The sequence below is a fragment of the Neofelis nebulosa genome, chromosome 2, assembly GCF_028018385.1.
Source record: "Neofelis nebulosa isolate mNeoNeb1 chromosome 2, mNeoNeb1.pri, whole genome shotgun sequence".
NCBI classification, from domain to species: domain Eukaryota; kingdom Metazoa; phylum Chordata; class Mammalia; order Carnivora; family Felidae; genus Neofelis; species Neofelis nebulosa.
This window is the reverse complement of record NC_080783.1, coordinates 7,654,493-7,667,285: the sequence shown is the minus strand read 5'-3', so window position 1 is coordinate 7,667,285 and position 12,793 is coordinate 7,654,493. Positions and strand designations below refer to the sequence as shown.

Sequence of the window (12,793 nt, the reverse complement as noted above, 5' to 3'; positions counted from 1 at the left end):
CTTTGCTGGATGGCAAAAAGAAAATTAAAAGAGGCAGTGTGCGGACTCTTCAACTCCTGGCCCTCAGGAGGATCTGAGAAATCCTCGTGTACAGCCCCCTCCTCATACATGGGTACCTTGCGCTGCATGCAGATTTACTTGCCCCAGAATTTTTCACTTTGACTCCTTTTAAGTTTATGAAATATCCTCAAACCATTGCCACGTCATGGCCGTGGAGTACTGCCATGGCTTGCTGTACCAGTGGTCAACTTTTGTGTTTGATTACATAACCAGATACCGCACAGAACTGGAAGACGTCAGAGTTTGAGTTGTCTCTCTTACCCAATCGGTGTTTCCACCAAAGTGAGGGAATTTGCTTACCCCAACTAAAAGATGGAGTTTATTGTGTGGCTCCAAGGTGAGCCAAGCCCAGTTGTTCCTCAACCGTGAATCTGTCTCTCAAATGCAACGGGCCAGACTAAGGCCAGGGCCTGCATGCTGGCTGAGTGTGCTGCCCTGAAGGAGGCCCTGCAGTGCTGGGGAAGTCTAGACAGCAGAGAGTCCCTTTCTCTCAGTTCTCTCTGTTGAATTACCCTTTCTGAGCTCTCAGAACACGGTTTTCTATTGCTCTTACGACCCATGTTGTTGGGAAGACTGACCACAGGGGCAAGAGGGTGACCCAAGCAAGAGCATCATTTTCCCATTCACGTAGGCTGGATGGAGGCCAGTCTGTGCGATGGGAGATCCAGTATGGGTTGGCATCTATCGATGTGTCTTACAGGTTATGTTTCTTTGCATCCTCTGTGTTTGTTCACCAAGCATATTACTTCACTGAAGGATTGACTGGATTCGTTTGCCTGGCAGCACCATTCCTAAGAGTTCTTCTTGGCTGCCTTTCAGTTCAGTATGACCTCAGACGGCATTCGCAGGAACTGTGATACGCAGAGGGAAGAGGTGATAAAGTGAGAAGGTGGTATATTCACTTCTCTGCTGGAAACTCTCCAGTGGTTTCCCACAACACTGGAAACAAAATCTAAACGCCTCATCCGGCCCAGCAGGGTGTCTCTCATCAAGGCCCCATCTACCTCACTAGCCTTCTAGGTTCCAGGTCTCCCCTTCTTTCTCCACCGTCGACACAACCAGCTTGCTACTGCCTTTGACCCTTCGCTCTGGTTATTCTGCCTGCCATGCACTCCCCCATGCCATCGTGTGACATGGTCCTTTTGAGACACACAGGTCTCCGTTTTTCCCCTGGAGAGACGTTTATGAACTAAATCTGAGGTGATCCCCAGGCATCCTCATCACCTCAGCCTGTTTTATTTTCTTCAGAGTCCTTTTTACTGTCTTAAGTTCTCTTACCATTTATCTGTTTGCTTCTTGTCTTTCTCTCCCCACTAGAATGTACGCTCCCTAAGAGAAGGGACCTTATCAGTGTTGTGTACTTGTATGTCCCCAGTCCCTGGAAAAGTACTTGGCACGTAGTAGGAGCATGACAAGTATCTGTTGAATGGCTAATTGAATGAATGAAGGTGGTTATTAGGAGGATGCTGAGGATTATGAGGGGATTCAAAGCCAAGCCATATGGTGATTTAGCTTGAAGGAGAGAAGATCCAGGGGGCCCCGTGCTATCTGACTATTTCAAAGCCAGTGCCAACCCAAAAGCAGAGCCCAGCCCTGCTGGAAGAGATCTCCCACTGCACTCATTTCTCTCAGTCACGTTGCTGTCCTCTAAGAGTTGGGCTTGTTCTGGGCAGCCCCATGGGGTGGAACTGAGCCAAAAAGTAGAAGCTGTAGAAAGACATGTTTTGGCTCTAAAGGGGGCGATGATTTTGATTGGCATTGCCATCCAAGGATGGAGTGGACTATGCTGAGAAGTAGTGATTTCTAAGTCACCTGAGGTGTGCAGGCATAGGTTGCTCTCACTCTGGGAGGACCTGGTGTGGGGAGGACTCTGCACAGTCAGACCAGGCAGCATTTACAGCCCCTTTCAACCCGGATGGGCAATGAATCTGCCCTATGTTTTTGTCATTTCCTGATTCGTTCAGTAGACATCAGACACTGACTCTGTGCTTGGCCCTCTCCCTGCCCTTCATGCCGATGACAGAGGGTGGGGGAGATATCTCATGACTGACTTTCAGTAAGTGGTGAAAGTCGGGCTGGTGGGGGTGGGGGGATGGTGCATGGGGAGTGTCGTGCTGTAGAAAGACACAGGAGAGGAGGTGAACCTGGCCTAGGTCATCAGGGAGTAGGCTTTATGCACTAGTCTGTGGGACGAGTAGGAATCGTCAGGAAGAGAAGCAGGGTGACAGAGAGGTTTGCATTTTGGAAAGAGTGTTATCTTCAGCATGGAAAGTAGGTCTGACAAATGTCAGGGAGAGCAACAAGGGGGTTGTTAGATCTTCCTTCGAAGGAAAAATGGTGGCCCTGGCCGCAGTGGGGACGGTGGGAAGAAGAGAGACCAGCCGACTTAGGGGAGAGAGTTCAGAGTGATTGATTGACACGGGCTGAGTAAGGCCTAGTTTCTTTTAGGTTTAGGCAGTGATGGTGCCCCTTTTAGTTTAGGGGAGGTGATCCCACTTCGTGGGATGGAGAGCACAGGAAGAGACATGGTGACTTTCAGAGGTGTGAGTGTGAGGTGCCTGTGGGACACCTAAACGGCATGTCAGTCTGGAGCTCAGAGAAATCGAGGCTGGGGGCACAGAATAAGGAGACCAGAGCACAGAGATGAGGCTTGAACTCCTGGGAATGGCCCAGACATTAGGGAGAAAGTAGAATGGACAGAGAAGGCAACCCAGGGCAAAGCTCGAAGGCACGCCCACGTGTAAGGGACAGGAGAGGAAGAGGAGCCTGAGAAGAAGCAGTTGCACTGTTAGGCTCACACCCAGAGCCAAGGGAGCGGGGGTCAAGGAAGGAGACATCACTAGGTCTCCAATGCCCTGTAAGGTCAGGCCAAGTCAGGCCTAAAAAGTTTTGTATTTAGCAACACAAAGGCCATTAGCGACCCAGACAAAAGCAGTTACTTTTTTGCTGCTGAGGTACACATGGCAGTATCGTTGCCTGACATTCTGGATCAAAACAAGTGTCAAGAAGAGCCTCTGGGTCAAGAAGGGCCTCTGTCACCGCTGTTTGGTCTTAGCAGTGGGTAAAAGTGAATTCAAGTGACCCAGGTCTGGAAGGCCCTGGTCTCACATCTCACAGGGGTAGCCTGATCCGTCCCTGCCCATAATAGACACAGCCCTTTCAGGTACTGAGGATAGTGCCTCTGCTGCCAGCCAAGGAAGACCCACTATAAGCTAGAAACTTAGAAAGGAATAGCTGGACCTTAAGGACTCACAGTTAAATAGAACTGAACTTGATGACTTTGTAGTTGTTTTACAGCTGGCTCTGCTGCAGGTGGTGAAGGGGAGTGGCGGTGGGAACCAAGAGACTGCAGGGACAGAAATGTGGCTGGGGGCAAGGCTGGGGAGAGTCCCCAGCAGGCCTTCTGGGTCCATGGCCAAGAACGGCTTCTATTGAATCTGCCTAGAGATGGGGAGAGATTTTGAGCTGTGGCCCCACTGAGATGAAAAATTGGGTTGTATTGTCTTGTCTTGGAGTTTAGGGGGCTGGGGGTGATCAAAAGAGCAAAGTCTCTGAACCTGGTTTTGAATGCAGGGGTTATTACTAGGCAGATAATCTTGGACAAATGACTTGGAGCCTCTTTGAGGCTCAGATGATTCATCCGTGAAATACAGTTTATGTGCCTGTGTCCAAGTTAGGTCAGTGTATGTGGAGCCCTTGGGCACAAAGTAGACACGAAACAGTCACTACTACTGTCCTTATTATCATTTCTTTAAAAAAATTTTTTTAACATTTATTCATTTTTGAGGGACAGAGAGAGACGGAGAGTGAGTGGGAGAGAGGCAGAGAGAGAAAGAGACACAGAATCCGAAGCAGGCTCCAGGCTCTGGGCTCCAAGCAGCCGGCACAGAGCCCAGCGCGGGGCTTGAACTCACGGACCATGAGATCATGACCTGAGCTGAAGTTGGGCGCTTAACCGACAGAGCCGTCCAGGCGCCTCTCCTCGCTATCATTTTTATGATTGTCATTGTCAGTATGTGTTCATACAGCCGTTACTGACTTCGGAGCACTTGCACATGTTCTCGCTGAAGTAACGGCTGACTTCAGCTCCACTCGCCCCCATATGGAAGGGTGTGTAACCTTCTTCTGTCATAGTGCTGGTGATACACTGTCACCACATTGTCGTATCCGCCAACCCCAGGAGACCATGAGCACCTTAAACAGAGGAATCACCTCTCGTGGATGCCCGGAGCCAGAGTAAACCAGAGGCTTCATTTCTGTGTATCGTGGATCCTTGCGAGGAAGCACTTTCCCATGACAAGAACTCCTCAGAGACAGAGCAAGTGGCTTCAAGACGTGAGCTCCCCCAACCCTTGAGGACATGTCAGGGGCCACTGAACAGGGATGCTGTTGGAAAGTGACTGGACTGGCTGGGAGGCTGGCTTAGACAAGGTGGTTTTTAAGCCCTTGTCTTAACCTTTTAAGACAAGGTTCTATTTATGTTTTAATTGGATGAAGCACTTGTGATGTCCTCTCTGCTTCATTCCAAATGTATTCATGTTAATCTTGAGGCACCACTGAGCAAAGCCAGTCCAGCATGGCCGGCCTTGGGGACTTGGCCTCCACCTGCTTCCCTGGCTCTTGAAAACCATCAGGGCTTCCCTAAGCCCCACTAGATGAAAACTTTTGATGTAAAACATATTTTAAAGAATACTTTCATATGGAGGGCGCCTGGGTGGCTCAGTCAGTTGAGCGTCCAACTTTGACTCAGGTCATGATCTCACGGTTCGTGAGTTCGAGCCCCGCGTCGGGCTCTGTGCTGACAGCTCGGAGCCTGGAGCCTGCTTCGGATTCTGTGTCTCCCTCTCTCTCTGTTCCTCCCCCGCTCACTCTCTGTCTCTGTCTCTGTCTCTCTCTCTCTCTCTCTCTCTCTCTCTCAAAAATAAATAAACATTAAAAAAAAACAATTAAAAAATTTTATTAAAAAGATGAATACTTTTTTATGGAAGACAGTATTCCTTAAAAAAACATCAAATTGATCCTAAATGGTTTGGCAGCATATAATCCAGAATGTTCTGGATTTATATTTTCTCTTTCATGGAATAAAAACTGCAGTGCCACTACCTCAAAAGTTCTGCAAGTTCACATTATGTAAATATATGTAATAAAATATTTACTTAGGGTTTCCACAAAAAAGGTCCAAAGGAGAAAATAAGAGAGCTTCTCTTTGCTGGTCTTAGAGGCTGTGCTGGGAATTCTGAGTGAAATTTAAGCCTCTGAAATATGTTTTGATTGGCCTCCTTCATGTTTTATCTCCTGTAATGAACTCTTTGTCAGTTTGTCAATTTTGACTAAGGACAGAAAGTTCATGTGTAGTAACAACACACAGACCGAATGTAAAATTATGGCTTATATCATGATGTAATAATCCTCTCTTTTCCTTTAGTCAATATTTACCTGTTAGGCCAATATATTATAATTCTGACTTCAAAAGAAGACACTTTATTTTACCTTCCCCAAGTGTTGGTTTTAGATACTTGTAATATCAAAATTGGAAACTGAGCTGTCTGAGGCCCTTGGCCACATTCTCTTAGGGTTGAGTTCCTCGATCATCACAGGGCAGGTGTCCCTGCTCCCAGTGACCCAACAGCACAGCTGCGTGGCTCTCAGAGTGAGGCCGCTGAACTCTGAGCCACACTGGTTTCTCTTTCCAGACAGCCCTCTCCTCTGTGGGAAGTAGGTCTATTATATTATCCCACAGCAGCCGGGATCTCTTAGACGGACTTAGGTTTTCCCTCATGTATTAATGCTACAGGCATGGACGGAAAGACCCAACAAACGCCCTGTAGGAGGGTGGTCCCTGAGTGCGAGGCAGATGAGGAATGGGGAACCTTAAATTCTGTTCTTCCCCTGAACCCCTTTTTCAACCACCCCATGCTTGAACGATTTCCCATTTTAAAAAACTATGGGAAGAATGGTCTCCTCCAGCGGGGAAGGAATAAGAGGATAATAAATAGCTCCAGAATGTGCAGATAAAATGTGTGATACTTTCGGACTGATTGTCTAGGCAACCAGAGGAGCAGGTAGTGATGTGTTCGGAAGCTCTTCTGAGTCAACTTGGGTATCAGTCAGGACTCTTCCTGTGAGTCATAACTGAAAGGGAACTGATTGATTCATGAACTGCCAAGTCCATAAGTAGTCTAGTTTCAAGTTCAGCTGGATCCTGGAGTTCAAATGAGGTCATAATGATTCTCCCTTTTTTTTCCTAGACCTATTATTTTCTATATTGGCATGATTGTGTGGCAAAGATGTTTCCTTGGCAGCTCCAGACTTACAACGTTCCTTGGTGTCGGGGGTCCCGGAGAGAGATCCTTTCTCCTGAAGTTACTATGAACAAGAATAGGATATAGTAGAATGATATCATGCATATATTTAAATTTAATCAAATTAGGGGCTCCTGGGTGGCTCAGTCAGTTGAGCGTCCAAACTCTTGATTTCAGCTCAGGTAAGGTTCTCATGGTTCGTGAGATGGAGCCCCACGTCGGGCTCCGCGCTGAACGTGTAGCCTGTTTAAGAGTCCCTCTCTCCCTTTGCCCCTCCCCCCATCTCGCCTTCCCTCCCTCTCTCTCTCATTACTTAATGCAAATTCATCTTTGTGTTGATATCATCAGTGTGCCTCTGTCTGCCCACGATGTGCTCGTCATACTACACGCTTACTTTACATGTGTACGCTTCTTTTGTATTCTGTCCATGCTGCCCGTTTTCATATGCGTGTGTGTGTGTGTGTGTGTGTGTGTGTGTGTGTGTGTGTGTAATCACATAAGCTACATGTGAGAGATGCTTTACGGGATGTTCAAGAGTAAACCTTAAATTTACAACCTAACCATTCCCTCAACCCCACTTTAGCTGTAATCCCACCAGCCTACGCCATCCGACCATCTCTCTGGCAGAATTGTTAGGGAAGGCAGGGCCTGCTGAAAACCAGCTCTACCAGGAAGGGAAAGGGCAATTCTGAAAGGGGAAGAAAGTAGGTCTTTCACCAGAAGGGAAAAGACAACAGGCAAATAAGTCAATTCTTGATTCGTTCACTCAACAAGTGTTTACTGAATGCCTATGGTTTGTCAGGCATCCTTCTAGGTATTGCACCTACACCAGTGAACTTTACACAGAAGGTTCTGCCTTGCTGGAGCTTACGCCATAGGGAGAGGGGAAGGCAGTAAATATGTAAGCCAATAAAGATGCGCTGTGGTATCTGGCAGAGATGAGTGCCCTGAAGGAAAGACCGTGGTCATCATCTTCATCTATGGATCAGGTGCTTTGACAGTGCAGGTAGAAGAAACAGAGGGCAGAGAATCTCTTCTTGTTCTGGGATTCTCTTTCAGTTGATCCTTAGAAGGTAAGAAGGGTTTTGATAGGCAGATCCTGTTGAGATGATCCCAAACATAAGAAAAAACATGAGCCAAGCAGACATCTCAGTGGGATGAGGTAGGGTATGTTCTGGGAATGGTAAGAGGTTTCCCAGGACAGCCGCATAATAGAGATGTGGAGGGGGAAGCTGGAAGGCCTGGCGTGGCAGGTCGGGGTGAGACTAAGTGAAGACATGGCTTACAGGCTAAGGAGTGGCATCACCAGGCCCATGGCCGAGAAGATTCTAGGCAGCGGTATGCAGGGCTAGGTGAGAAGAGGCAGTATCAAGGCAGGAAGGCCAGGTGTAGATCTCCACATAAAGGCTGTGGTCAGAATGAACAGGAAGAGCAGAGAAGGCAGAGGCAGAATCTCCAGGGTTCGGGGATTCTCTCACTTCCAGTCGCCTGAAAGGGTTTGTTCACCGTCCAAAATGAGCCTTCTTTTGCAAGTCTGCTGATGTTTACAAAGACAAGAGGCCTTTAGAAATGGGAAGCATCTCGTGAAGATGGTTAATGTTGCTTCCTGGGGATAAAAATCTCACCATCTCACTATACAGTGAGGAAAGTAACCATGCAAATCACAGGGGGCAGCAGATTGCCCAGCAGGACTGGAAACGGAGGCCTGCACCTCAAGTCTCGTAGCCTCAGAGAATGCCATGCATTCTTGGGAAGGATTCCTGGGAGGGATGGCTGTCGCCTTCCGTACCACACTGATCAGCCTTCTTCTGCATTTACAGGCAACTTCGAAGTGGGGGTTCACATTGCTGACGTCAGTTACTTTGTTCCTGAGGGATCCCCTCTGGATAAAGTAGCTGCTGAGAGAGCCACGAGTGTCTACTTGGTTCAGAAGGTAAGCACCGGTCTCCAGCTTGTTGGATTAAAAAAACGTTCTATTGAGTCTGCGTCCTTTGTTTGCTTCTCTTTTCTTAAAAAAAAAAAAAAAAAAAAAAAATGAGGAACAGCAATCTTGTCTGAACATCTTTTCTCACATCCACTGAGGTCTGAAGAAAAGGTTTTCTTTGGAAAAGTGCTTCCCCTCTGTGGTTGCAGGTTTTCATTCTATATTCAAAAAGAACCAAACTGAAGAGATACCAGGGCAGGACACGGGGGCGCATCTGAAGTTTCAGAGCAGCCCTGCCTCCCAAGTGACTCAGACAGGTGCCCGTGTTCGGAAAGAAATGAGGAAAAGGAACTGCCTTCAAACTCTTGTTCCAGAGTAGGGCTGTGCACACTTAGCCCATATGAGCCACAGTTTTTATGAAGTTTTTTTTTTTTTTTTTTTAACCCAGCCACATGCGTTCATTTCGGTAATGTCTACGGCATTGTCACACTAGAGCAGGAGAAAGGAATGAAAACGCCTTTTGAGAAAGTTTCATCCCCTGACCTGCCCTTGACAAGATAATCTGGAGTCTCAGAGATGGAAAAGCCTTTCATTGAAGAAGATATACGGATGACAAATAAGCATATGAGATGCTCCTCATCATATGTTATTAGGGAAACATAAATTAAAATAACAGTGTGATACCACCAAAAAACAAACAAACAAACAAACAAAAACCCAGGAACTATTCAGTACCCATCAACTCTAGAGCGAACAAGTAAATTTTGGTATAGTCGCACGGTAGGACTCTAGATTGACAACCACAGAGAAGCCTGGTGAACGAAACCAGGCACAAGAGTATGCAGCATGTGAGTCCATGTGTATAAAGTTCAAAGACGGGCAGAGTGAACACAAGTCAGAATAGCGGTTACGCTTGAGAAAAGAGGGCCCGAGTAGCGGGGGGACAGCTAATGATTCCTGATCTGGGTGCTGATTACGTGAGCTTTCAGTTCGTGAAAATGCACACTTACGTTTTCTGACTTGTGCGTATGTGTGTGTGTATCATACCTAAATAAAAGTGTTTTCATTTTGAAGCTTTTGTGGGGATGACTTTCTCTCCACTCTGGCTCCTTCTAGTGTAGGTATCCGGCCTACTCAAACAAAGGAACAACATCCAAAGCCAAAACAACAACATCAAAAAACATTAAGTCCCTCGCTCACAGCTTGGCCCTCCTGAGAACACAGCTCTGATATTTGTACATTGTTTACACTTAATGTAACCTCAGGTTGGAGACATCCCATCCATACCTCCCACCTAAAAGTGCAGGTGGCCGAATCCGGCCCAAGGCCTCTTAGGGAAAGGGAGATAAGACTCCAGAACCCCTTGTATCTACAAAACTATAATGTTATGATGGCAAGAGAAACAGAAGTAGCAATCGCTTAGACTTTGAAGGCCACATAAAGTGAATGACGTGAATTGTTCTCTCCACGTAGACAAGCTTAACTCTGTTCTTCAGATTCACATATTTAGGAATTCTAGCCACAATTAGAAGTTCTTTGTCCAAGCAGGTGGCTTTCTCTTATCTAGCTGTTGCGTTCTCCTTTTATAACCAGGAATTATGTTTCCAAAACCAAAAATGGAAAAATAAAACTGGGTTAAATAACTAAGCACATTTCCTTTCCTATTCTCTTTACTTTGGTTTTGTGATTGTCACAGTTCTAGAATTTGTCTTTGGGACTGCAGTGTTGGGGCTCTGCTGTTGAGCTCTCAAAGCGGGGAGCTGAGTGGAGGAAGGGCCGGTGTGCCCCTGAGCAGCCCCCAGCTTGGCCGGAGCGGGCGGCGCCTGCCCACAACCCTGGACAGCAGCTGTGCATTCTGATTCCTTTGAACCACGACTCTGACCTTTCTTCCTACTCATTTTTGTTTCTTGAAGGACTGTGTCCAGGAACTTTTCTACTGTTTTCACTTTACTTTGCCTATAAAGGTCTTCTTAAAAGCTAGATGAGCTGCTTTCCTCTTCCTCCAGATTCTCTGCTTTCTCATTTGGCAGAATTTCTCCCAACTTCATCAGATGGGGGAAGGAGGGTGTACGTTGGGGGAGGGGGCCGGGCGATTTCCCATCTATAGGGAATGTGGCACTGATTTCTTTTCATTCAGGGCTACTGGCTTATAAGTAACTGACATCAGAATTACAGGTCAAGCTTGATTTGGGGAATTATTCCATAGATTAGGACTATACAGTAAAACAGATCTTGGGTCCAAATACCATTTTACTGTCTTTAAAATGAAATCCTTTTTGTTGGGATTTTATTCACAGTGTTAAGTATTTGGTTACTCTCATTACCAATAGGGCATACTCAGGAGAACAGATCAATTGGAATACTGTCCATTTAAGTCCCGTGAAAAGACGCACTCTTTCTTTTTGACAAAAATCAGGTATCTGCCCATTAGGGGACCAACCATCTAACTTTAGGCCTGTCCTCCTCAGAAGGACGTGACATCTACCCAGTAAATGTCTCCTGGCTGTCTTCCCTGAGCGGGAATTACAATGAAATTGTAAAATGTAAGGTGATTTTTAAAAATAAGTGAATTAAGTTTTAAAAGTAAAAGAAACCCTAAACAGTTGAAACCTAAACCTGAATTGTCTGCCCGTTGGCCGGAGCAGTCGTGTTATTTTAGGTGTGAAACAGCTCAAATGAAAGCTTGCCCATAAATCTCTACGCTATTTTATTGGTGCTGCTTTATAATAGAGATCAAAGATTGGGACTGGAAGCCTGTCTTAACGTGGAGTCCAAAGAGTTTTAAGATGTTCCTCTCTGACCCCAGCAGGTTGTCAGAGTGTTGATGTTTTGTTAATGTCAAACTGTGCAGCAGAGTTGATCAGATTCGGAGTTCGTGGAAGTGTTGATATGAAAAAGGAAACTCTTTCAACAGAGATGTTGGCTGGCAGATATCAATTCCCTTTAGGTTGTTGCAGTGTGTGAGTGGGGGGCCAGCTGTACCTTCCTGCTAAAACCTTGAAGTCCTCAGAGAAGAGGAGAAAAACTCCCTAAGTTCCCAGGCTCCAGCAGCCAATGGGCTCTCGAGGGTGTGAGGGAGTTTGGGAGCCAGCGGAGACCCGGGCTGGAAGGGGCAGGAGACCCCCCCCCCCACCCCCGCTTGCCCCTTCCCGGCTGGGTCGCTGACATCTGGCTCCCTTGAGCTTCAGTAGCCCCCCTGCTGCTGCTAGTCCTTCCTGTTCCTCTTTGCATGGATGATTGATTCTTCCCCTCTGTGGCCCTTTCCGTTGGTCACAGGGCTGTCCTGGCTAACCCGTTGCTGAACTTGGCCAGCCTGCCTGCTGTGGCTTTAGCAGATGTTTCTGCTCTCTGAGGCTAATATAAGATTTTATAGTCTGGATGGTACCCCCACCCAGCTGCCTTGGGCAATGGCGTATTTACCCAAATGATCAGTTTCTCTCAAGTCTCCCAAGCCCTAGTCCAGAATGCTTAGAAAGTCAGTGTCCTGTCACCATGTCCCTTTTTTTCCATGACAGCTTTTAAACTCTGCCCTGATTCAACTTTAATGCTGGCCCGAAGCATGCTTACGGAGACTTAGAACCCTTTAAGTCCCTTTCCTTCTCCAATGCCTGAAGGGCTGTCGATCTTCATCCAGTTCGTATTTGTTGAGGCCCGGCTGTGTGCCAGGTGGCAGGTGTTACAGATGAGGGAAATGCTGGTCCTGCCCTGGGGAAGTCAGAGGAGGTGGGCACGTAACGAGCACTTACAGTACACCGGGCCCCCTGCAGTTACGGAAGTCGTCTGGGAGGTGGGGAGCACTAGGGAGGACAGAGAAGTCGTACCTGCCCAGGCTGGTGGTAGGAGAGGAGCTTCCAAAAGAGCCAAGACGCCTCACGACAAAATTGAGTTTTGAGCAGCGTTTCAAATTTTAAGTCAAAAATTTCGAGGTAGACACGTGGGTAGAGAGGGCATTCCAGGCAGTGGCTCGACGAGGAACAAAGCAGTTTGGAATTTCTGGAGTAGAAATTGCAGGAGCCAAAAGCTGAAGTTACAAAGAGAGGCCTGGAGTGGCAAGCTGAGGAGTGTGGACTTCATCTTGAGGGCAAGTAGGGAAGGGACATGGTCTCCTTTGTTTCAGGTAGAAAGTCACCTTGGCAACCATGTGATTGAAGAATAGTGAGGCCAGAGGGAGGAAAATTGTTATCAGTACCAGAGCCCTTTCCCTCAGCTGTGGCCCCTTGAGGCTTTGAATAACCACCCCAAAGTAGGCAGGGACTTTTGCTCATAGAATTTTAGGAGAGTTTACCAACATGCTGGTGTCCAGCTGGACTCCAGGAGAACTAGAGCAATAGGTGTCTTCGGCCTGGTGCTAAAATGGACATCCTGAGCAAGGAGCCCCTAGCTGCTTCCCCTCCCCATCCAAGAATCCATATCACACAGCAAGGGGTGGGACTGGGTACACGGGAAGTTGGCTTCCCCATGATGTCTCTGATTTCTCCTCGGAGACAGAGGCCCTCTGCCAGCTTCT

General features: G+C 47.2%; 1 protein-coding gene across 6 annotated transcripts in view; it reads left to right on the top strand.

Moving 5' to 3' along the window:
• Positions 1-12,793, top strand: part of DIS3L2 (DIS3 like 3'-5' exoribonuclease 2) — a 346,483-nt gene that overhangs the window by 230,925 nt on the left and 102,765 nt on the right. For all 6 annotated transcript variants that reach the window (XM_058701221.1, XM_058701232.1, XM_058701212.1 and 3 more), the window contains one exon: positions 8,183-8,295. In XM_058701221.1, the coding sequence (XP_058557204.1) occupies positions 8,183-8,295 (113 nt within the window). The remainder of the gene's footprint in view (positions 1-8,182; positions 8,296-12,793) is intronic.